Genomic DNA, 22,507 nt, shown 5'->3' on the forward strand with positions numbered 1-22,507 from the left:
GGCTCCCGTTGGTCCTGGCAGCACTGTGAGCTGGGTAATTGCAGCAGACTTGAAAATAATTAATTAATTGTTACATGTGATGCTTTTACAGTCTTGGACTCTTAGTTCACTTGTTTTCAGATTTTTTTTTTAAATCATAATCTACCCAGACACTTCCCACATGTTTGCAAAACCTGATTCCGTGCCTAATTTAAACACTTAGCAGTTATTTCTGCTCGGTTTATGTCGCAGTGTCAACTTGAAACTTAAACGATTCAGTTATAACCTTCGAAATGTCATGCGAAGATGCAGATCTGAAAAAGGAAAAAAGTCATTTGACACAGCAGTGGGGGTGTTTACGATTCACACGACACATTATAAGTTTCTTTTTCTTCTCCTCTTATGATTCCCTGCAGAAATTCAGCCCATTTGGAGGATAGCAAAGAGCGATATTGCTTCTCGTATATGTAGCACCAGGACATTTTCCTGCCACTGGGAAAGTATTTACTTTAAAGAAACTGTCTCCGAGGTGAAATCTAAAGTCCTGCTGTGGACCGGTGATGAATTCTTACTTCAGTCTTTTAAAGCCTTTTCGCTGGCTTTTTGGCTTGTCCTTGTGAGGCCTGTAAAATGTCCGTGGTGATATATTAAGATGCTGTCACAGCTCTGTTAAGTAGACAGGTATGGCTGTGGGTGTGTGAATTAGGTATATTTTACAGGGTTGAGCTGCTGAAATAAACCATGCAGTGCTATATTTCTCTCAAACACAGCAGAGCGCTGAATGATGAAACACACGGGGAAAGGCTGTGGTGGGTATTGATGTGTAATGCCCTTGGACCGAAGCCAAGACGGTAAAATGGAATGAAAGGAAAGCAGTCACTCCCCTTTTAAGTCAAGGTTGTACTTTACAGAAGCTATATCTGTCTGTGTTGTCACTGCTACGCTTAGTAAATGTTCTCTGTGTTTGTGTGTGTGTGTGTGTGTGTGTGTGTGCTGCAACTATAATATATTAAAAAAACCCCATCTAAATCACATCCGTCTGTTGACTTTGAAGATTCCTCCACCAATTTGCCTGTATTTTTCCAAGGTTGACACTATATGTCATGGCTTATCCATAACTTCTGAGCTGACAGGAAGCTAGCTTTTGGCACTTGCTTGTAAACATCCAGAGAATGGGCCCTTAGTGTTCAGGACCCCTGCCAGCTCATAGAAGTGGCAGCTGATCATCCTCAGTTAATAGGCGCTCATAATCCTTTGTGAATGTCTTATGTTGTCCCCGGAGAGGAGTGAGACTAAGGCATGTATTTGCAATCAGAATGCATTAAGGGCTGACAGTTTAACTGCTGCCATAACTGTTATAAACCTACCCACTCTTTCTATGTTAAATGGAAGCCTGTAATGAAAACTGTAAAGTGTCTTTTTTTGTCTCTAACAACGTCTCTCTTTTGTCCCCCTCGCTGCTGCTTTTAATTGCCACAGGAAGTTGAGGTTAGTGTCTCTTTTGTACTTTTGTGAAACGCATTGTTTGTCTTTGCTCTGACACTTTTTACACCCTTGGTTTCACCTGCATGATAGGTTAGCACTTATACAACATCACTGTCTGTAGTAGTGGATTTTCTCCCCTTTCAATCCAGCTCCAGCAGTGTAACACAAACATGATTTGAAAAAATGGCTATAAAAATATAAAATCCAATTCTAGTACAGCCAAAGTCAAACACACTCAAATGAATAACTGATATTAAAATAATTTGAAATGTGGTTCATGAATAGAACACTTTACTTCAAAGTTATGTCAAGTGGTTCTACACAACCATGTTAAATAAGTCCTAAGAAACAGTTTACATTTATTTGATTTATTCATGTTATTTCACCAAAATGCTGTGTTTTGGCAGGTTTACTCAATGGCTTTTTAAGTTTCTTAGCATGTTTTTATGTTCACTGCAAACCGCTGTGGCCTGGCGTTAGGCAATGAACAACTGGTCAGATTTGCAGATATAAAGTGGGAAGTGTTGCAACAAACTTTTTGGAAAAACTTTTGAAAGTCTGTGCTTCTTTTCGTCCTATATCAGTCTGAATGCCGACAGCTATAGTTCAGGAGAAAACTGCAGCGGCTTCCTGCACCTTAACGGTGGGCATACATAGAAGTGACTCTGTTGGGTGCAACCACTTGACATAACTCTGTTCAGTAAATCCAGCTAAAGAGGCTTCTTTTTAGTGAAATTTCATTTTCTTGAGTGAAATGCATTCTTTAAGAAAAACAGTAGAAAAACAGGTATAAACACTAACACTATCCCTTTACCTCCTCCCTCTGTACACTGTATTTAAGCCTTCAGCTATACTTGTTCAGCTTGACTTGAGAGCTCAGTCTTCGTGTCCCCTGAGCAGAGTAAGACTGAGCTAAACTGAACAGACCTGATCCTCGGGGTCCTCTCTGGGCCTTGTGCCGAGTTGTAACCGCTTAATAGTTGATCCTCTCTGTCCTGACACACAGAGAAATGGGTCAGCATGGATACAGCCTGGGGACGCAGAATTTTTATTATCGTTCCAGCGCAGTGCCGCCAGGGACACACTCTAAAAAAACAGAGTTGGTTTGCAAATATTCCCCTTGCACCAGTGCAGCAGCTAAGATAGTTCAAGTCCTTTTATGAGATACATTTAAGCTTGCTGAGTCTTATCTTGCACCGTTTACTGTATGTTAGAAGCTACTTCTGCAACTGTGAAGATGAGTCTGGCAGTTCATTCCTGATCTTGCTTAAAGCTAAGGAAAAACAAATTTGGCTTGAGGCTCACATATTAACTTCTTCCCCACCTTATAGATATAATGTCACAAAGTTGACATTTTTCATGATAACCTGTTTCTTTAGAAAAAGAAACAGGTTTTTTTTTATCCTGTTAAAATCTTACGAGCAACTTGTGATGATACATATTTTGCTAATAATGGAGTTTTTAATAATTTGTAATGTCCTAGCTCACAGAGAGGACATTTAATCCTTTAGTTTTATAACCTGTGTTGTAATGCTTTTCATCCTGTGGGTCCATGTTATGGCTTTAAGTTTTAGTTTTAGTTCAGCGTGACGAGCAGGTGTAAATGCGCTGTGTCCGTACATCAGAGTCAAGTCAGCGGTGCAAATCCCAGAGATGGTGTATGTTGCTTGCATAATTGCCCCTTATGCCATGCCTAACTTTTCCTTCCGTTTTTTTCTGTTCAAAGGTTTGTACCTCTGAGTTTTTTATCAAAGAACCAGATATTTTCTATCATAGTTGTGCTGTACTGATTATTCAGCAGAGAGAGCTGCATGCTAATCCAAGCCTTAGCAGCACTCCAACTATGAGTCACACACCATCCTCTGTGAGAAAAATTAATCAAGTTTTATTTCCAAAACCACAGTATAGCTTCTCCAGTGCTGCACTTCCTTTATAAACACTGAAACATGTTGTGGTTTAAAAACAAAAAAAGAGGAAGGGAATGCTTAAATTTCTGTACACACCCACATTTTGGCTTTTTCAAAAGATTTTTATTTATTTTTTAACGATTAGATCTGGAGATTTGTAAGGAGACAGTCAGTCAGCCTGATCTCTCCAGGGGAATTCACACTAAATCTGAGACCTTCAGAGCCAAAGTCACCTCCAGAACAAATCCCTGACAGGGAACAGCCTGGAAAGTCTGGCTTGATGATCTCAGGCTGGCTCATATAAGACTAAAATTTAATTTTATTATGAAATAAGAGAAGCGTAAACTCTCAAGAGAAATAAACAAATATATTATTATCTCAGAGTCTGAAAAAACAAGGATTTAATTTTTTGAATTAAGAGCAAGCTTGTTACTGAATTTGTTAGGGTGTAGTTTTTTACCAAACCTATACCTAAGGACAGCAAAATGGATATAAAATAGATACCACAGATAATACAAATGTGCGGAATTTGACTGGATGTTGTGATTTTGACTTACAATAATATATAAAGTATAATAGAACGTCATCAGCTAAAAAGTAAAATTTAAATAGCAGTGGTAATAAACAATAATCTCATGGTGAAACCACTGTGTTATTTGGACCTTAGGCACATTCTTTCTAGTTATTATTATTTATATTACTTTTAAACCCAGGGCTAAGGAGCTCCCAAGGTTTTGTTGGTACCATTATTTGCTTTTAGCATCTCTCTCTTTTCAGTTACAATTAACATGAATGAAATGAATGTATTTGATTTTCTCAATTCATTCTGAATTTAAAGTGCCATTCGAGTTTCCATATAATCGTGCATTTCTCTTATCTTCCCTGATTATTTCTATTATTCTGAATTTTAATTAAGCCTCTAAGAATCCAAGAGCAAATCTCCTTCATTGTGTTGCCTGGAATAAATTATTAAAGCCATTAATGCAAATATGTTTTTTCCTTCCAGGATGACTACATCAAAAACATGGATGAGAACATTGGTTCTGATGAAAGTAAGTCATAAAAACTGATTTTATCTGATTGGAAAGGATTGTCTTTGAAGAGCTGAGGATTGATGAGTGGGTTCATTTGAAGCCTATTGTCTATTTCAGCTTAAGTGTACGGTACAGCACAGCATTCAGAGACAATTTCCACAGCTCAGTACTTCACATTGAAATAATGAAAAGCTAAGTGCTCTTTGCCTTTATCCATCTCCTTTAGACAATGAAATGGTGCAGCGCACGTTATCAAAGCGCCAACTTCTTCTTTTAACTGCCGCAGTTGTCTGAGGTCATCCAGCTCGTGGTGAGCGCTGGTGTGAGGTGTCAGAGATTGTGAAGGGTGAGAACACAGTTGTGATTCAGGAAAGGAGAGACTGAGCCTTCAGTCAGATCCATTAGTTTGAAAAGCCTGCTGTAATTGCTTTTGTTGCTGAGGGCTCAACTCAGAACTCCCACCAGGCTCCATTTTTCTCCGTGGGGTCTGTTCCTAGCTGAGAAAAGAACTTCAGCTGTGGAGGTGGAATAGACAATTTGAACATGAAGTTCAGTTGTGTAATGTTTCAGTTAAACCCTGTTTTGTTTTTTTCTCATAAAAGACTCCATACCTCTGGAAAGATGTTATAATCTTTGATGTTTCATAAGATCATTAGGGAATTGCACATTAGGGAAAACAGTGGTTGGAGACCTCAGCACGTACAAAATTATTGCAACCGTGTGAAATGAACTTGTGATCTCACTGGCTTTTAAATAGTTCCTTTAAAGGGGACCAAGTCTAAAACCACTTGCTTTTTTCAAATTGACTTTAGTATGTCAAAATAGCAATGAAAAAGCAATAAGATGGAGTCTGTCTGCTATTAGTTCATGATTGGATGGGATCAAGTTAATGATTAATTACAATCTCTGTGTTATATACGGAGATTAACTATGATAAATCGGCAAAAATTGCAAATCTGTTGCTATGTACAACAAAATTCACACTGGCTACAAACAGTAGCAACCTTTGACGCTTAGCAACCTTTCTTTTATATGGGAATATAAGTAGAATACAACCAGTTAGCAAGCAGTTGAATCAAGTCCCATCTTGCAAAGAGATGGATCGCAAACTGGACATTCACTGCTGCAGACTCACTCAGATTGATTGTAGTATGTTAGCAATCTGTCTGCAATTATTGGTAAACCATCACCAATCTGCCTGTTATCTGAGTTATCTGAGCAGGACTGCTATTGGTTGGAGAGAGGTTACTTCCAATCAGGCAATCTGCGCAACTGCCATGCAATTGAAAGTGGTCACCACAACTGTTTGCAATTCATTGCCAGCAGAAAAATATTAATTTGGTTAACCACTGATATTTCTTTTCTAGTTGCAAAGAAGTTTCCATCTTATTTCCACTCCGAAGCATAAAAAAGCTGTACTGATTCATCCAAGTGTTTTGAAACTTTACTAACATTAATCTGATTTCTCTAAAAAAATTTCAGGCAGAGAGATTATTTTTAAGCAATAAATAACATAAAAATTTAATGTAGGCTATATTTTTAAGTCATATTTTGGAAGAATATTAAAGTGTTGCTCAGTAAACAGGTCATTTCTTGAAATTAATATGTCAAGGTTTATGATTCATTGATGTTTTGTCCAAATGTTGTTCATTACCAACCATAAGTCGATCATCGGTATGTCAGGTTTATCTGCCTGCCCTTTAAGGTGGAATCACAGCACATTAAGTTCCTGTGCTTGTTTTAACAAAGCAGTCACTCTCATCTTAGCATGCAGCGACGAGCAATCCCTTTAAGAAGGTCAGGGCAATAAAGTGCGGTATGAATCATTTCACAGGTCAGGCTATATGTGCACTAATCATACATGCGCTAGCTAATTAGCAGCTCCTAACAATGTGTTCTAGCTGCAAGGTGAGAATGGGAGGTCGGGTTGTAATGCCACACCCACACTTCCTCTAAGGAAGAAGATGTGAGAAGAAGCAGCTGGAGATGTTATCCCAGTCATCTGTTCTTAGCCTACAACAAGGGGAATAACTAATGTAATCTCAAGAAAACGCCTCGCTTGCTGTAGTGTGGGCGACTTCTATTTGAATACCATTGATTTCATCCGCATCACAACTCCCTTTGGGACTAATTCTGCAGACTTAATTGATCAGAGCCCTCTTCATTGCAAATTCAACAAGACAGCAAAGAACTCCAGCAAGGTGTACCTGCAAGCCCTGGGTAGAACAAAGGACCTAACCGGAGACTTTAGACACCTCTGGTGCCTTTTTAAGTGAGCCAATTGAGACATCAACTCAGCTCCACAGACTGCTCTTTGTTCAAGGGCAATTTCGAAACAATAAGCTGCCCACTCGCTGACTCTGATTTAACAGAGGAGCCTCATATTCAACCTTTATTTATGCTGAACAATTAGACTACTTTTGTCCCTTTACAGAAGCATTTTACTAATTAGATAAAAAAAAAAAGGTGGTTGTGATTACATGTCAACATGTACAACCTCAGGAAATTGTTCGAGCATAATGTGTTGTCAAAAAAAACAGAGGTGAACTTGTGGTCCTGCGATAATCATAAGAAAATAAACGTAGCTGCAAATTGCTCTAACTAGGCAATTAAAACTCAGAACATGAAAGAGTCTTCTAAAATGAACTTAAATGGAAACGGGCCTGTCTCTCTCATGATTTACTGTTTCATACTTTAAATGTCCGGCAGCCCAGTAACAGACTCTCTGCAGATTTTATTTTTCCCCCAGAACCGCTAAGGTACTTTATTAAATGTAAAAGTAATGGATGATGACAGCTTTTGATTGATGAGCCTGTCCAACTGCAAGGCGCCATACTCGGTGAAGAATTCAGATGCGAGCACAGACAACAGCGGCAACGCTAATCGTGGATAAGAAAGCAGCTGGAATGGTTTTGATTGCGGTGTAATAATAATAATAATCTCTGATAGATTGCACGGGGGCTCAGTGCAGTTGCGTCGCTTTTGTTGACATGATTATAGGAGGATTTAAAACCCATAATGGCTCTATCACATCCTGGCCCTGAACTGAATTCTCGACACAGCGTATTCTAAACAAAACGAGTAGAGCTGGAAAACATACTTGATCTTCACTGCAAATTAAATCTAGTGTTTAAATTTCATTTTTCGCATGTGGGAGTTGTATATGAGCGCCGTATGACAGATGTGTGTGATTTTTTAGCTGCTGCTTCGAGGCAGAGTTACACAGCTAGATATATGCTAATTGTGCACAAGGGGAAATGCATTTTGCTCAGGTCAGTGCCATTTTTAAAGACATGACAATAAATAAATAACAGGAGAACTACAAAAGGTTCTCATAAGGACTTGACACTTGACATATGAGCGGGTTGCACATCATTATCTGAAACAATACCATTATCTTCCAGGCTGTGCATCTGTAAGGAAATGCAGTGAAGCAGTGTGTGGCACAGTTTTAGGTCATGGAAATCGTTCACCAAGTTCATTTGTTTCCTGGCAACTTTGTTTAAGATGAATCCATCAGCTACTTTAAAACTGCTAGAGTCAGCATTTATATAGTAACAATGATTTTGTGTGATGTGACATTGTCATTGTAAATTTCCGCCTATTCCATCAGTATGTGGGGCATTTTAGCATCTATCAGATCTTTATGTTGTTTTGTAGCCTGCAACTCTGCTGTTTTGCTTTGCTGTTACTGATGTTGTTTACCAGATGCCACAGCAGCCAGCTGTTCTCAGGAAAAAAGCTCTTTGTAAACCCTCGTTACATTTTTTTCCACCAAATGGGAGACGGATAAATTTGGCAATTAGCTGGTAAACATAGTGGAGCTCTAGGTGGCCAGACCTAAAAATTCAGCTGTTTCTCTCACAAATTGGTTGAGACCAAAAGGGACCTAAAAGACAAGTAAATATTGCACGACTCTGGGTGCGCTAATGTTGTGCTGTGTATGCTGGATGTGCAATTAACCTTCATCCTACCAACATATTTAACATACATGAGCTAACAGCTGGGTGCCTGAGCACCCCAAGAATAATTTATTGCAAGAAGCAATATAATAGCAAAATAATAATAATAGCAAAACTTATTTTATGTTCAAATCCCCCATCTGTCTTTCTGTGTGGAGTTTGCATGTTCTCCCCTTCTATGTATGGGTTGTCTCAGCATAATCTGGGTTTCTCTCCCAGTCCAGAGTGGTTAGGTTAAGTGGTGATTCTAAATTGGCTGTTGGTGTGAATGTGACCATGAATAGTTGTCTTCCTCTCCATGTTGGCCCTGTGATTTGTCCAGGGTGTACCTCACCTCTCGCCTTATGACACCTAGGTTAGGCTCCAGTGACCCCAATATAAAACAATTGAAATAAGAGATGCAATCTCCCCAGTGTGTCATGGATCTGCTTTGGTACCGCCATTACATGGCTGAGCCCAAACTAATTCAAAGTCTCCTTTTGATGTGTAGGAGTAGTCGGCTGTACTCTGAATCTCTTCCAAATGACCTCATCCTATCTTCTAAGGCTTAGCACAGACTCCCTTTAGAGGAAACTTTCTCTCAGTCACTGCCCACAGCTCATGACCATAACTGAGGGTAGACACATAGATTAGCCATTGAATCAACAGATTTGCATTTATGCACAGCTCTTTTTTCACTGTAACAGGTTGGTACAGCATCTGAATCTCTCAGACAGCGGTTCCAGCTGGGGAGGTGATGCGATGCTTGAGCTGCAAAACATGGAAGACAGGGTGGACGACCTCTGTCTCTTGGTGAGGGGGGATGAAAGCCATGACAAACTTAAAAGGAGGAGAGACTGGTAGAGGAAGAGATGGTAGCGAGAAGACATGGTGAGGATGGTGTTTAGACCATTAACAGATGGAATACCAGTAACAAATTCAAGCTGGATGTGGGACCAGGGACGTCTCGGAATAGGGAGGGGCTGAAGATGCCCTGCAGAAAGTTGGGTGGAAGCCTCGGTCCGGGTGCAGACCTCACGAGCAGAAACAAACTCACGGACATCCTCAGGGTCATATTTGGGCCAGGATGCCCCGAGAGCAGGGAGAAGAGTGCAAAGCCTCCTGATGACATTGGGAGGGAACGACCAGCAGGAGTTTTAGAAGGTGCTGGTTCAGCAGACAGGGCAGCACAAATGGTGGAGTGGGAAAACTGTCTGGAGAGCACTTCCACCTTAGCGTTTTTGGAAACAGGACAATAGGCAAGATGAAAGTTGTAGGATTGGAAAAAAAAAAAAAAGAGCCTAAAGAGCCTGTGTTGGATTGAGTTGCTTGGCTGTTTGAATGTGTATCAAATTCTGATGGTTGGTCCAAATTAGGAATGGTTCTTTTGCCCCAAGAAGCCAGTGCTGCCACTCCTCCAAGGCCCACTTGGTGGCCAGCAACTCCCGATCCCTGACGCCATCTTGGTAGACCGGAGGAATCTTATAGAGAATGGACTCCGGAGTGGGCGTTCTGTGGGAAATTTTCTGGTCTTGGGAATGAGACAACAATACAGACAGCTGGGACCCCAGCCCAGGATTTGACAAGACAGCAAGGAGATGTGGGGGCCATGTCGAAGAACTGCTGGAATTAGCAACTGCTCCTCCAGAGAAGGGAGGAGACGGAGGAGCTGTAGATCTTTGGAGCTGGAAAGGTTTAAAATCTGAGTATATTTCACCCTTAACCCACTATCTATGGGGTATGCTTAGTAATTGTGTCCATAAATATTATGAATACAATTGAAAAAGAATCAAACCCCACGAAAACCCACTATGAACCAAACTTTTTACTGTTAATCTCAACCAAGCCCTTACTACGGTTATACATGGATCAGAAATGACTAAAACCACATTACAGTCAGTTATATCACACAATTTGCTTCATACTGTGCTCAGGGCATGCTGCCATGTGACAGGAGGAGCAAACAGTGGCTATCCTCCTGTCTGTTTCGGGAGTAAAGGTAACACTTTTTTCAAGTAGATTTTCCAGCTGAGCAGTGGACAGTCACAACAGCAGGTGGAGTTTTCCTCACTCCAAGGAGGGTCAGTGCTGCTTGGTTTGGGGCTTGCAGTGTAGCAGAAACAGCTCTCCTTCCCATGTGTGGCATGACCAGGGTATGTCCCAGCTGTCTCACGTAGATTCAGCAATGTCTCCAATGTTCTGATAACGTCCAGGCTTTTGACAGGAGACCCCCCCAAAAAGAAAGTGTTATGAAATCAATAGGAACAAACTGAAAAATTGGGACAATTTATAAAAACAACACACATTTTGAGATATAACAAAAAATATACCTCTGTGGTCTACATGGACCACAGTCGGTTAAGAAATCACACTAAATGGTAACATATTTATTTTATTTTTTTTATAATATATAAGCATTAAAAGCTTGCTTCTGTTACCCCAAAGATTCCAAAAGTACATTATTATATCTTTCATAAGCTTTTTCATAATTTTACAACTATCTGACTTGAAAATTCCTTCCACTCTTGGCTAACATAAATCCTGTCACTCTTTCACAAACATGAGACTCTTATTACGGGTAAATCTCCTCCTGTTATACGGTTTAGATTGTAAAAGAAAGGGAACATGTCTCCAGAATTGAATAAGTTAAAACAATCTAAATGGAAAAAATTGCACTACAGGTCAAATGAAAAGATATTTAGATATTCTGTGTGCACCTGTTCAACTGCTGGTTAACGTAAATATCTAATCATCCTGTAACATGGCAGCAAATCAATGCATTCAGAGGAGAACTGCTTTGAGCTGACATGTTTGAGCAGAGTCAAATAGCCAATTGTTACAACCAAGGGATGCAGAAGGGGCTACTATTTGCGCCACACAATTTGTGTGTGTTTTCTAGTGGTTTTTGTTGTTTTTTTGGTATCTCCTACATTTAGCCGGTGCAATGCATGGCTCACTGCAAAGCCCATAGCTGTGGTTTCAGGTGCTTTCAGGTCATAGTGAGTACTCAGATGCTGAGTGGGAACAGTTTATGGTATATTACACCAGTAAAACAAACCAAATTCTGTTTCCTGCCTCCATGAAAGTTTACTGCCCTTGAATAACTGGAACCTGTGTTAACAAAATAAAATGTTAAAGCTCATATTCTGATAGTAACCACTCAGCAAATACACAGTGACAGATGATGTAAGACAAACCAGACAAAGCCTGGGGAAAACTTGAATGATGACTTGTGCTAAGGAGAGCTGATGTGACACATTGAGTCATACTGAAGATATTAGATAGCTTCGCTTTTTTTTCCTTTATTGTCAAGAAATAGTCAAAATGATATATGGGGTGACAGATTGGGGTGAATTTTGTTGAGGTTTTATGTCCTAAATCAAAAGAGAGGTTGGAGACAAATGTACTATCAGCAGTAGAGTCTGTCTATTATTCAGCCGCTGGGGTTAAATAAAATGACAGAGCAGACTACCTGTTGGACCAGTTGAAGCGAATAAAAGTCAAGTGGTCACAAAAAGTGTTATATGGAATGACGGAAAGTTTATGAGCTTTCGCCGCTATCTGTCTTCGGGCTTCTCTGCTGAATCTAAATGCTATGTCATGAATTTCCACTCAGCAGAAGAACAATTTGGACAAATTGGTTTGTAATTCAATTAAGACAGACAGCAAAAATAATACCAGCCCTATCCCACTTGTATTCATTTTCTTTTCTTTTTGGCTATTTACAAGTTGTTGCCCTTTGAAATGATAATGCATCTGAAATCCTGCTCTACTTTGAGGTTAGTTTTTGTTTTATCGACTTCTGTTGCTCAAGGGAGTTTTACAGAACGGCAGAGTGTGTAATCTGGAGTCCTGTGAAGATGAACCAGGGGGATTTTTTTCTCCTCGTGTTTTAGATTCTACTGCACCTGCAAGTAAATTTGCTTTTATGCAAAGTAATATGTAACAAAACATTCATGCAGCTAGGAAAAATTCAAAATTAAACTTGTAAAAATATGCCCCACACTCCAAAGCATTTTAATGAATACAAATGTTTATTCTGCAAGTGTCTCCATTTCATTTCAGTCGCACATGTATGTAACAGCCAGTGCTTTTTTTTCCTAAACCGTGTGGTACAATATGACACCAACACAACATGATCACGCCCAGCTGGGATGGAGTGACTAATGCCTTTCAGCTCATTTGGACCACTGAAAAAACATCTCAGAAAAAAAACATCAAATTACTGTTTTAGAAATCCTTAGAGCCACACCAAAAAGTAATCAAATGTCTCCATCTAATTTGTTGTCAACTAGAATTAAACACAGAAAAAATATATTTTTTATTTAAAAAGGGGGAGCATGATGCAGGTCTTTAATCTAGACATTGTGTTTTATATATATCTGGCTTATATCTTACATTGTTTAAACAAATTCATCCCACCAAACACAAGCCGATATAAATGCCTCACATGTAGCAATACAGCAATCTTCCCAGGAGCAGGGAAAAAATCCCCCCCAGGGCTGGGGGTAGGGCAGATTCCTCAGTCAGACCGAAGTTAGTCTGTTAAATATTAAAGTTCATGACTGTAGAGAAAGACAGTCATGAAAATGAATGTTTTGTTTGAAAGGTTGCCAGGAGAAACCATCTTCTCTCTAAAAAGAACATGGCACCGCAGCTTACGTGTGAAAAGTTGTATCTGAGCAAATCATATGTCCATAAAACGTCTGGAACAATGTTCTTTGGACACATGAGACCAAAATGGAGATGTTTGGCCATAATGCACAGTTGTGTTAGGCAAAAACAAGCAAATCAACACCTCATACCAAATATCAAGCATGGTGGTGGAGGCGTGATGATTTGGGCTTCTTTTGCAGCCACAGAACCTGGACACCTTGGACATTATGCTTTTTACATACTACTGAAATGGGTTATATCTTGCAGGGTTTACACATCCCATTCATCCCACTAAATATATAGCTTCAGATATAGCTTTAACTCTCACATCTTGTGACTGGATTGGCATTTTAATGGTGTTTGGAGTCACTGAGTCGATCATGAACTCCTCTGTGAGGCTGTCTGTCCAACAGCTAAAGTTCGGTGCAAATTAGGCAGCAAATTTAACCGAATGACTCAAAAAGAAAACAGTCAAGAGTTGTAATCCAGATCTCAACCTGATTGAAACACAGTGGCAGAACGTTAAGAGAGCTGAGCTTAAACAAGTGGCTGCAAACCTCAATGAATTGACACAATATAGTAAAGAAGAGTGGGCCTAAAACTCTCCCACAATGATGTGAGAGACTGATAATGTCATACAGAACATCACTACTTCAAATTATTGCTGCTAAAGGTGGTATTTAAAGGTGGTATGACTGTATCTCAGATGTCCTGATAAATAACAACAAAATAATAATAATAATGATGAGTCAATAGGACAAAACACATTTTCTCTGTAACAGACCGTACATTGTGGAACAAAGGCCTGTGGAGGACAAGCTAGCACAAAAGTGCTGCCAGACTCTGTTTTTTTATTAACTACTGTCAGCAGCTTGGTCTCCTGCATGGTCTTATAGTACAAAAACACCACAGGCAGACAGTATTTCTAGATTCCCTCTGAGTTGTCTTGTCATCCACTGATTCTATAAAAGTACACTGTTCCTTCATACTTCCCTAGCATCTAAGTATTACCTAGTCGTGGGATTTGCAGGGATCTGGCTTGCAGCCACCTTGTCTGTTGACCGTGTTGACTACAAAGCAGCTGCTCGAAGCTGACTCAGGATTTCACAACTTAAATTTCTCCTAGCGACTGCCGACTGCCGCTTGCCACTCACTCTTAAATTTATCTGTGCCTTTGAGTTTTCCCAGCTCGCTCCGGCAAGGCGGTAAATGGACTGGGACGGTGTGACATCCACTTTCGGATGGCATTGACCATTGGCTGAGAAAGGTGGAGGACACAGTTCTATTTCCATCTCAGTCTATTAGAGGGAAGGAGACTGGCATCGAACAATTCAACTCCCTGAAGATAGAAGGAGACATTAAGGGAGACAGCATGCGGAGGGGAAAGAGGATAGAAAGAATGGGAACGTGGAAGACAAAGATGGAGTGTGTATTTCTGTGTGAGAGAGAAAAGGCAAGCTGGGGAGAGACAGTGATAGGTTGACATGGGGGAAGTGAGATGTGACAAGCTGAGAGAAAGAGATGCTCAATCAGTGCTGTCAGGTTTTCTCGCAATCACAGACAGCCTGCAGTTGGAGACTGCAGGCAGTACTATTGATGATAGGCTGCCTAATGACAGTTAGGCGCCCAGCAGTGCTGACTAAATAATCAATGGACTCATTTGTTCACACTGGTGGAATATTTTTAAATACACATTTCATGATTTTTATTGTATACGCCTGTGTCAGAGAGAGGTTTGTGAGAATGGATCATTTGAAATGGCGCAAGAACACAGAACGTGATTAAAGCAGCTTTCTCTTTTTGTGGGGTTGCAGTGTTTGGTATAAATCTACTGAAGGCATGCTCCTTGTCAAAAGTAACAAAAACAGCCGGTAGCTCTCCATTTGTCTGCTGTAGGTGACCGAAATAGAGAATTAAACTGCAACACCTTAGGTGTGAACGACACCATTGGATTTTCACTCTTCGTGTTTTTGTGTTTGCAGCCCTGGACACAACCAAGGATCCGTGCCAGAATGTGAAGTGCAGTCGCCATAAGGTGTGCATTGCTCAGGGCTACCAGAGGGCCATGTGTGTCAATCGCAAAAAACTGGAGCACAGGTAGGAGGAGCTGCAGAGCTTCGATGCTTTACCTTTTTTTTTCAAACGTGTCATGGATGTCTAGATTTCCAATTGGACAGGATGGTATCAGCAGTTAAAAGCACTAGAATTATCAGTTGGAGAGTTAATGAATAAAAAGTAGCTTTTATATAATGTTTGAAGAATTCATGGTTAAATAGGCCATCTACCAATCTTTTACTGTCTTACTCTGCGTTGTTGCTGTTGTTTTTGGACTTTCTTCGATTGTTCTCAGATTAAATTCTGTAGGTTTCAGTGTACATAGGTCATTTGTAAATCTATCACCTTAATTTTATTGGCTTGAAAAACGGCTATGTAAATAAAGCTTGAATTATTGGCTAATTGATTGACTAACAAATTTAAGAGGGCTGTGAAGTGCCATGAGTGGAGCCTAAACTCTCCTGCTGAGCAAGCTCTAATTAGAAATGGCTCAGGACTTCGGGTGGAAGATTCACACAAGAGAAAGTGACAGAATGTCCAGGAAGTGTATAAAGTTGAGTGAGAATATGTATTAATACTTGTAACGTCAACACTTTCTTGGTGGAAATGACTAAAACCTGGGCAGCTGGTGAGTGGGAGAAGAGATGAATAAGAACAGGTTAAGAAAACAAGTTTTCAGCGGAGACTCACGTGTTGCTGGTATTTGTAAGAATTCTCAAGCCCACTGAAGGTACTTTTAAAAGTTGTTTTCATTCCCCACTGCAGCACTGACATGTAGAAAACAATCTATGAGTTACAACTTTTAAATGGAAATAAAAATCCTCTGTGTTGTTTAGCAAAAGTGTTTTTATTTTTATGTCTCAATTTTGCACTGCTTTACAACAGGGAAGTCGAAACTGGCCTGGTAAGACTCCACTCCGGCCAATTTGATGACTTTGGAAAAGGAAGGCGGGCATAAATTTTGGAATTTTAACTGTGTTTTTATAGGTTTTTACAGCTTTTCTTACTGATAAAGACCTCTCCCGTGGCCAATTTCACTACAGTATAGAAGTAATACATAAACAAATGACGGAAAAGTTAGTTTTTTCACTATCGATTATAGAAATTTATGGGATGGCTTTTTCTTGTACACTGCCTACAAAGGAATATTGAGCCATTAAAATATACATATTTATATATATATATATATATATATATATATATATATATATATATATATATATATATATATATATATATATATATATGTATATATATATATATATATTACTGTTCATTTTGAGATTAAAGTCAAAATTTCAAGAGGTTGTTTCATGTCAAACAACTGCCGCAGCTGCTATAGCCTACCCTCTAGAAATTGTCTTGTGTAAATGAGTTAGTGAAATTACTTTTTTCTTCATTTGGCCCTAATACTCGGTATATATAATACTGGTAACTGCTCAACAGTCTGCACTTTAAAAAAGGAACAATTTTTGTGAAATAACAAAAACTTTCTGCTTTCAAATTGCAGGACACTCTAGACAATAAGCTATGAGAACTTTTTAAGTAATTTCACACATTTATTTCTTACAATTGAAGTTGTGCTGACAGATTATTTCAGTTACTACAGCAGCATTTCTTTATCATGAAGAAAAACTGAGACATTATGTTGAGATTGCATATTGAGATATCTCAAGAATTAAATGTGTATTTAAACGTCTTTACACTAACAGAAAGGGGAGTTTCACTGGCCCAGATCAACGTGAGCACTATGTGGTCCTCAATGTGTAATGAGATTGACGTCCCTGCTTTATGAAAGTCGCCATGGAGATAATACCAGAATATGAAGCAAAAGGAGAAAGATGGTTGCGCTGAAGCTCTGAAATTGGAGATATTAGTAGATATATTAAAGAAAAAATGGCAAGAGCTGATCCTTTAAATGGACACGTGTTGTCCTTTTCTAAATCAGTATGAGTAATAATAGTAATAGTAGTAATAATAGTCGTGACTTATTTTACATGCACATCTGACTGACAGAGCATGTAGCTGCAGTTGGTTAAACATTAGCCACTTGTATTTCTAATATTGCGTTATGGAGCTGAAAGATGAGATCTTTTAATCTTATTTTGTACCAGATACTTTGATCAAAAGCAGTCCTAGGGACAATTTTGTAATTTTGCCAATACAGTGATGTGTCAGTAGGGTTTATATTCTGATTTCAAATGTTGCCCTCTGCACAAAGACGCTTTAGTTGTCTGTGAGAAACAGTGAGAAGCATTTATCTGTTCTCTCACCCATTCATTCCACTTTCTCTGAAAAACAAATGAGCAGAGTTGCAGGCTGAAAAGAATTAATGGAGTGAATTATTACTACCTGCAAAGTCTATCTGCAGCGACAGGCATTTATCTTTTTCAATAAAGTGCTTCATTTACAGAGTCACTCCAGAGATGAGAGAGACTGTGTCGAATAATGGGTAATAAGCAGGAACACAACCGCACTAAACCGTCCTAGCATCATTAAGTAGCAGCCGCAAAAGTCGTACAGCAGGCCCTGTGCTTGTGCTCACCGAACATGAAGTCAATCAATGTGTGAGGGCAAAGCAACCGAGGGGGATTTCATGAACGGCGCATCCAAATATTAACAGGCACATTATGACTTTCTAGCGGTTATAATCAAAACCGCCTTGTGGTGTTTTGTAGTTTGCAGGATGTATTAAATGAGACAGAGTTGTAATGAAAACAGCTTGTTACAGAAGATTTGTAGCTATGTGTTTGACCTGTACAAGCTGGCAAATATTATAGGGTCAATTCATCCAAATTAGAAAACATATTCACTCACTCTTTCAGATTTATAACATGTAGCTATGCAGAAAATTTCTGTTTCTTTTAACAAGGATCTCAGAAGTTTGCCCCTGAGCTTTCTGGAATTGAATTTGTTTTGTGTTGCTCACAACTTTGAGAAATTCCACTTAATGCATTCACCAGCAGCTGCTGCTACATTACATTTCACACACTGTGAAGACTCTGTTGTCCAAGGAAGTTTGACTGAATTCAGACTTAATAGAAAGAAGACCTGAGCAAGAGGAATGTGCGGTTGCTGACAATCCTTTTCCAATTTTCATCAAGCACCTAAATCAGATAAAAATGTAGTTGCTTGAAATGTTTTGTTTATAAAGTAAATACCTCCAGTGAAATACTATGAAAAAGCTGTACTTTGAGTTTGAAGCTACTTAACTTTTAGTTTAGCTGTAATTATATGATAGATAAAGTATACAGCAGAGGCCGACTAACTTATTGGCCACTACTACCTCTTTGCTGATCTTTTTGTATATGCATTTGTAGCAGCCGATAAATCAGAAGAAGAAACACCCTTCAACCTTGTTATGAGTTTGCCCACCAGAAGGCACTCTTGTTAGCAACCTGTTTGGAAAGCCACAAATACAACAACCAGCTGGTCCCAGCCGTCGAGTAGAGAATAAATGAATAAATAAATAACCAGACTTAACAATTTTTTTAAAAATGTGTTTATATTTTGTGTGTCTGAAAGAAAAGTATTGGCTACTATATAGAAATATTGGATTTTAAAATCGCCAAATATCGGTATCAGTTCTTAAAAATCTTTATTAAACAGACGTCTGGAATTCACCTCAAAACTGCTAGTCTTCGGTGATAGTTTATGATTGACTAAAAAGTGAATAGCTGTGAAAGTAACGGCATCAGCTCCAGATGTACATGTAAGATTTTCCAAGAGCAGCATGGCAGTCAAACAATCTAGAATCGGAATCTAAGGGAGAATTCCCCCAGATCACTACTTCCAGAGTGAGGGAAAAGGCTTTTTAATACCTTATTTTTGGACAAACATGAAGATGTTTCTTTTATCTGATGTGATTGCTGATTCTGTGTATGTGCATTTTTATGTCCTGACCAATGAAATTAAAGTAGATTTAGATAATGCTTTATAATATCTGCCCAAAAAAGTGCTCAGATTTGTTTCAAGGTTGTGAGATTTCTAGAAGGACTTTAATTTGATCCTCAGAATGTTAGCGTGCCATGCTAACATTTAGCTCCAACTACTCGGTTAGTGAACTGTGGCTACTCCCAACTTGTGTTCTTAGAGTCAGAAATGAACGGCTACCTCTGATGTATTATTTTTTTAAACTTTTCTTTTTTTCCATTGGATTTCAGAGCCAAACAGTCAGGGCAGATGGAGGTGCACGAAGGCAGCTGCAAGCCTTGTCCTGTGGCTGCCTCCTCACCTGTGTGTGGCTCTGATGGACATAACTACGCTTCAGAGGTAAAAGCACCCACTCAACATAATTGCTTTATTTATTTTTGCTTTATTACTAAAAACATGCACCATAAAAATCCTGAAAAGAAATGGAAAATGGACGTGACATCATTTTAAATAATGAGATGAGGCCAGTCAAGTGCTGTTTCCTGCTACATTGACATATACGTGGGTGAAGCAGGGCAGCACAATTCATCACTGTTAGCAGGAGGATGAGTGCAAAGGCACAATGTGGCCAAGTGATTAATGACTGACGTCGCTTTGAGCGCATCACTGTATACTGGCCAGTGCCAGGAAACTTTATTGATTTATGTATAGTTTTTAATTTTGACCTTGCATGAGAAGACAGCAACAAAAATGACAGCTCAATTTTGCTGTTTCTCTAAGTGCAGTGTCTCATCTGAATGACCAATCTCTTTTCCTGCGGTCACCCCCATAAATATTTTAACTGCATCCTCCTCTCTCGCTCTGTCTGTCTGTTTCTCTCCTTACAGTGCAAGCTGGAGCAGCAGGCTTGCCTCACAGGCAAAGACCTGAGCGTCATGTGCTCCGGATTTTGCCCTTGCTCCACAGCCTCCGTTTCCATAACAAATGCCGACACAAAGCACGGCAAGTGTCTTTTCTACACCTCCTTCGTGTTTGTGCATTTCAATTTTGGGAGCCAGCATCATCGCTGTCACTCTTCGTGAGTCAATCATTCAAAAAAGGAAAGTTATGATGCACTGTTGGCCACACACGCATTCTTCTTTACGGATAAGCCTCGCAGAACAGCTCAGCCCGATGCTTGCTCAATATTTGGCATCAATACTCACCAATTTCAGAGATTACTGTTAGCTGAAATCCACCCCCACCCCCCTGTGGTTAAACTGGTCTTTCAATCATGTACTAATTAATTATTTAGAGTGTACACTATCTATGATTGCAGCCAAACAGTATTGATTGGCTAGATTCTTGGGCATGTGAAAATGCCAATTGATCCAACGAATGAAATGTTACTCCAGCTTTTCATCTGCAGTCTTGAGTGAGCGCTTAGCTACTGAGAGTGGATTTCTGTTGGATAGCAGCAATTTGCGGCCACAGAGTTAATTGCGAAATAATGTTTTCTTTGATTAGCACATCATGCACTTAAATAAATCACAGTGTGAAAACCCAGCTGTACAGCTCAACAACCACTCTACTGTGAGGAAAATCTGTCCCTTTAGGTCTGTTCACTGTATATCAGTAGGGGCATTATAAAGCAGTACTGAGTCTGTGCTTGCCTTTAGGGAAAGTGACTCAGGTTGCTGTCAAGTGTCTGCCAGGATTTTGAATGTAGGAATTTCCTTTTTTCTCCTTCAGAGAGCTGCACTGGGCAGGACCTGGCAGACCTGGGTGACCGTCTGAGAGACTGGTTCCAACTCCTTCATGGAAATGCGAAGCAGAATAACTCTGGCAAGCCTGGAGCTGGCACCGCTTCAGGTTAGAAACTCACAAAACAGCTTAATTCTCTGCATCCTCTAAACTTACGACTCAATTGTGCAGACAGAAAGAAATCAAAGTAAAATGCTTTAATAACCGACAGCACTTGACAAGAGCCTGGTGGCCAGCTGCAAGGACTCCATCGGCTGGATGTTCTCGAAGTTAGACACCAACAACGATCTGTATCTTGACCACGCTGAGCTGGCGGCTATTAACCTGGACAAGTATGAGGTCTGCATCCGACCCTTCTTCAACTCCTGTGACAGCTACAAGGATGGGAAGGTCTCTACAGCAGAGTGGTGCCTCTGCTTCTGGAGAGAAAGTGAGTGGATTGATTTTCTCTGAAGAAGTAGCACGGAGAGCGGAGTCTATTTTGAGTCGAAGCTCTAAACAGGTGAAATAAAAGCTAGGTTAATCAAAGGAAACACTGGGTATGCACTGAAGTGATGAAACAGGCTGCTCGTGAATGCTATGAAGTGTGATACACAAAATCTGTTAAAAAAGAGCATGATATTCTAAGTCAAGGATTAAGGATTAACACATTGAAATGTGGCCACATATGGTGGTAAAATAAATGTATCATCTATCAATCCGTGACATTGGGTGAGAGGTGGCGTACACCGTGAACAGGTTTCTAGTTCATCACTGTGCCAACAGAGGAAAAGAGCCATTCACACTCACATCCACACTCATGGCCAACATTATTCTGGGAAATACTCTACAGAGTGTTCTGCTAAAAACAGACACACTTAGCATGTTGTAGTGGGGGAAAGCAAAGAGCTTTTCTTAATCCAGAATTTGAATATTTTTGCACTTAAAAATCAATAACATTTAACATGGAGTTCTTTAACCTCTTCTACATACTTTAAAGCACAAGGTCCTCTTCACTTTAGACTTTGTCAGTTTATAAGATGTGTTTGAATCTGTTTATTCATCACTAAAGTGTAGACGGATCTAAAAAAAACCAAAACTCCCCATCATGATTGGCATATCTCCTGCTGTGCAATTTGTGGCTGTTTTTGTCATGTGGTGTTTTCGTCTTTGACCAATTGAAGGTACTTCTTCATGCCTCCCTAAAGCTTGCCTACAAATGAGTTTTGTCTCTCTACCTTGTTAAAGAAAATGTATTCCTCACTTGGTTTAACCTCAAAAGCCTTCTTTAGCTGTCAGTATCTCTCACTGCTGGTCACTACTATAAAATACAGACTGTATCTAAAAGATAGACATCTGTATATTCTTTAATTGGCCAGCAGGGGGTGAGTCGTGTTGTTGTAAAAAGATCTAATTTTATTCTCTCAATTAATCATTTCAAGCCTTACTGAATACATCATTATATTTATTTTGTAAAGTACGATCTTCTTTATACTACAGTAGTAATTAATAACACATAGATGTTATTTATAGGCTGGACAAGGTTTTTTTTTTAACTATTTCTGTTTAGTCACAAACACTCTGTACTGGTTTTGAGCCATTGCACTCTGATCAGTAAGGTATAATGAACATGTAATCACAGTAGACTCGATTAACGTGGAAAAACTGAGACATTTTTGTTAAAATTCCACTTATTAATATGAGTAATTATGCATTAATTTTCTTGCCTGGCCAGCTTGAGGTCAAACTGGGGTAAAAGAGTTTGACATTAATGAGGTGGCGTGCTCAGAAAATTTTTCGGAGCTTGAGCGTCTTCATAGATGCTATCTCAGACATAACCTTAGCTTCAGCTGCC

At 39.5% G+C, this 22,507-nt stretch overlaps 1 protein-coding gene across 2 annotated transcripts in view; it reads left to right on the forward strand.

Moving 5' to 3' along the window:
* LOC116327501 (testican-2) overlaps nt 1-22,507 on the forward strand; it is a 70,632-nt gene that overhangs the window by 42,653 nt on the left and 5,472 nt on the right. The window contains exons 3-9 of one of the 2 annotated variants that reach the window (XM_031749116.2): nt 1,459-1,467; nt 4,378-4,423; nt 14,985-15,099; nt 19,221-19,329; nt 19,818-19,932; nt 20,662-20,781; nt 20,885-21,103. In XM_031749116.2, the coding sequence (XP_031604976.1) occupies nt 1,459-1,467; nt 4,378-4,423; nt 14,985-15,099; nt 19,221-19,329; nt 19,818-19,932; nt 20,662-20,781; nt 20,885-21,103 (733 nt within the window). The remainder of the gene's footprint in view (nt 1-1,458; nt 1,468-4,377; nt 4,424-14,984; nt 15,100-19,220; nt 19,330-19,817; nt 19,933-20,661; nt 20,782-20,884; nt 21,104-22,507) is intronic. The other variant, XM_039616058.1, reaches the window with a different exon arrangement.

This window comes from Oreochromis aureus, linkage group 8 (assembly GCF_013358895.1).
Source record: "Oreochromis aureus strain Israel breed Guangdong linkage group 8, ZZ_aureus, whole genome shotgun sequence".
Taxonomy (NCBI): domain Eukaryota; kingdom Metazoa; phylum Chordata; class Actinopteri; order Cichliformes; family Cichlidae; genus Oreochromis; species Oreochromis aureus.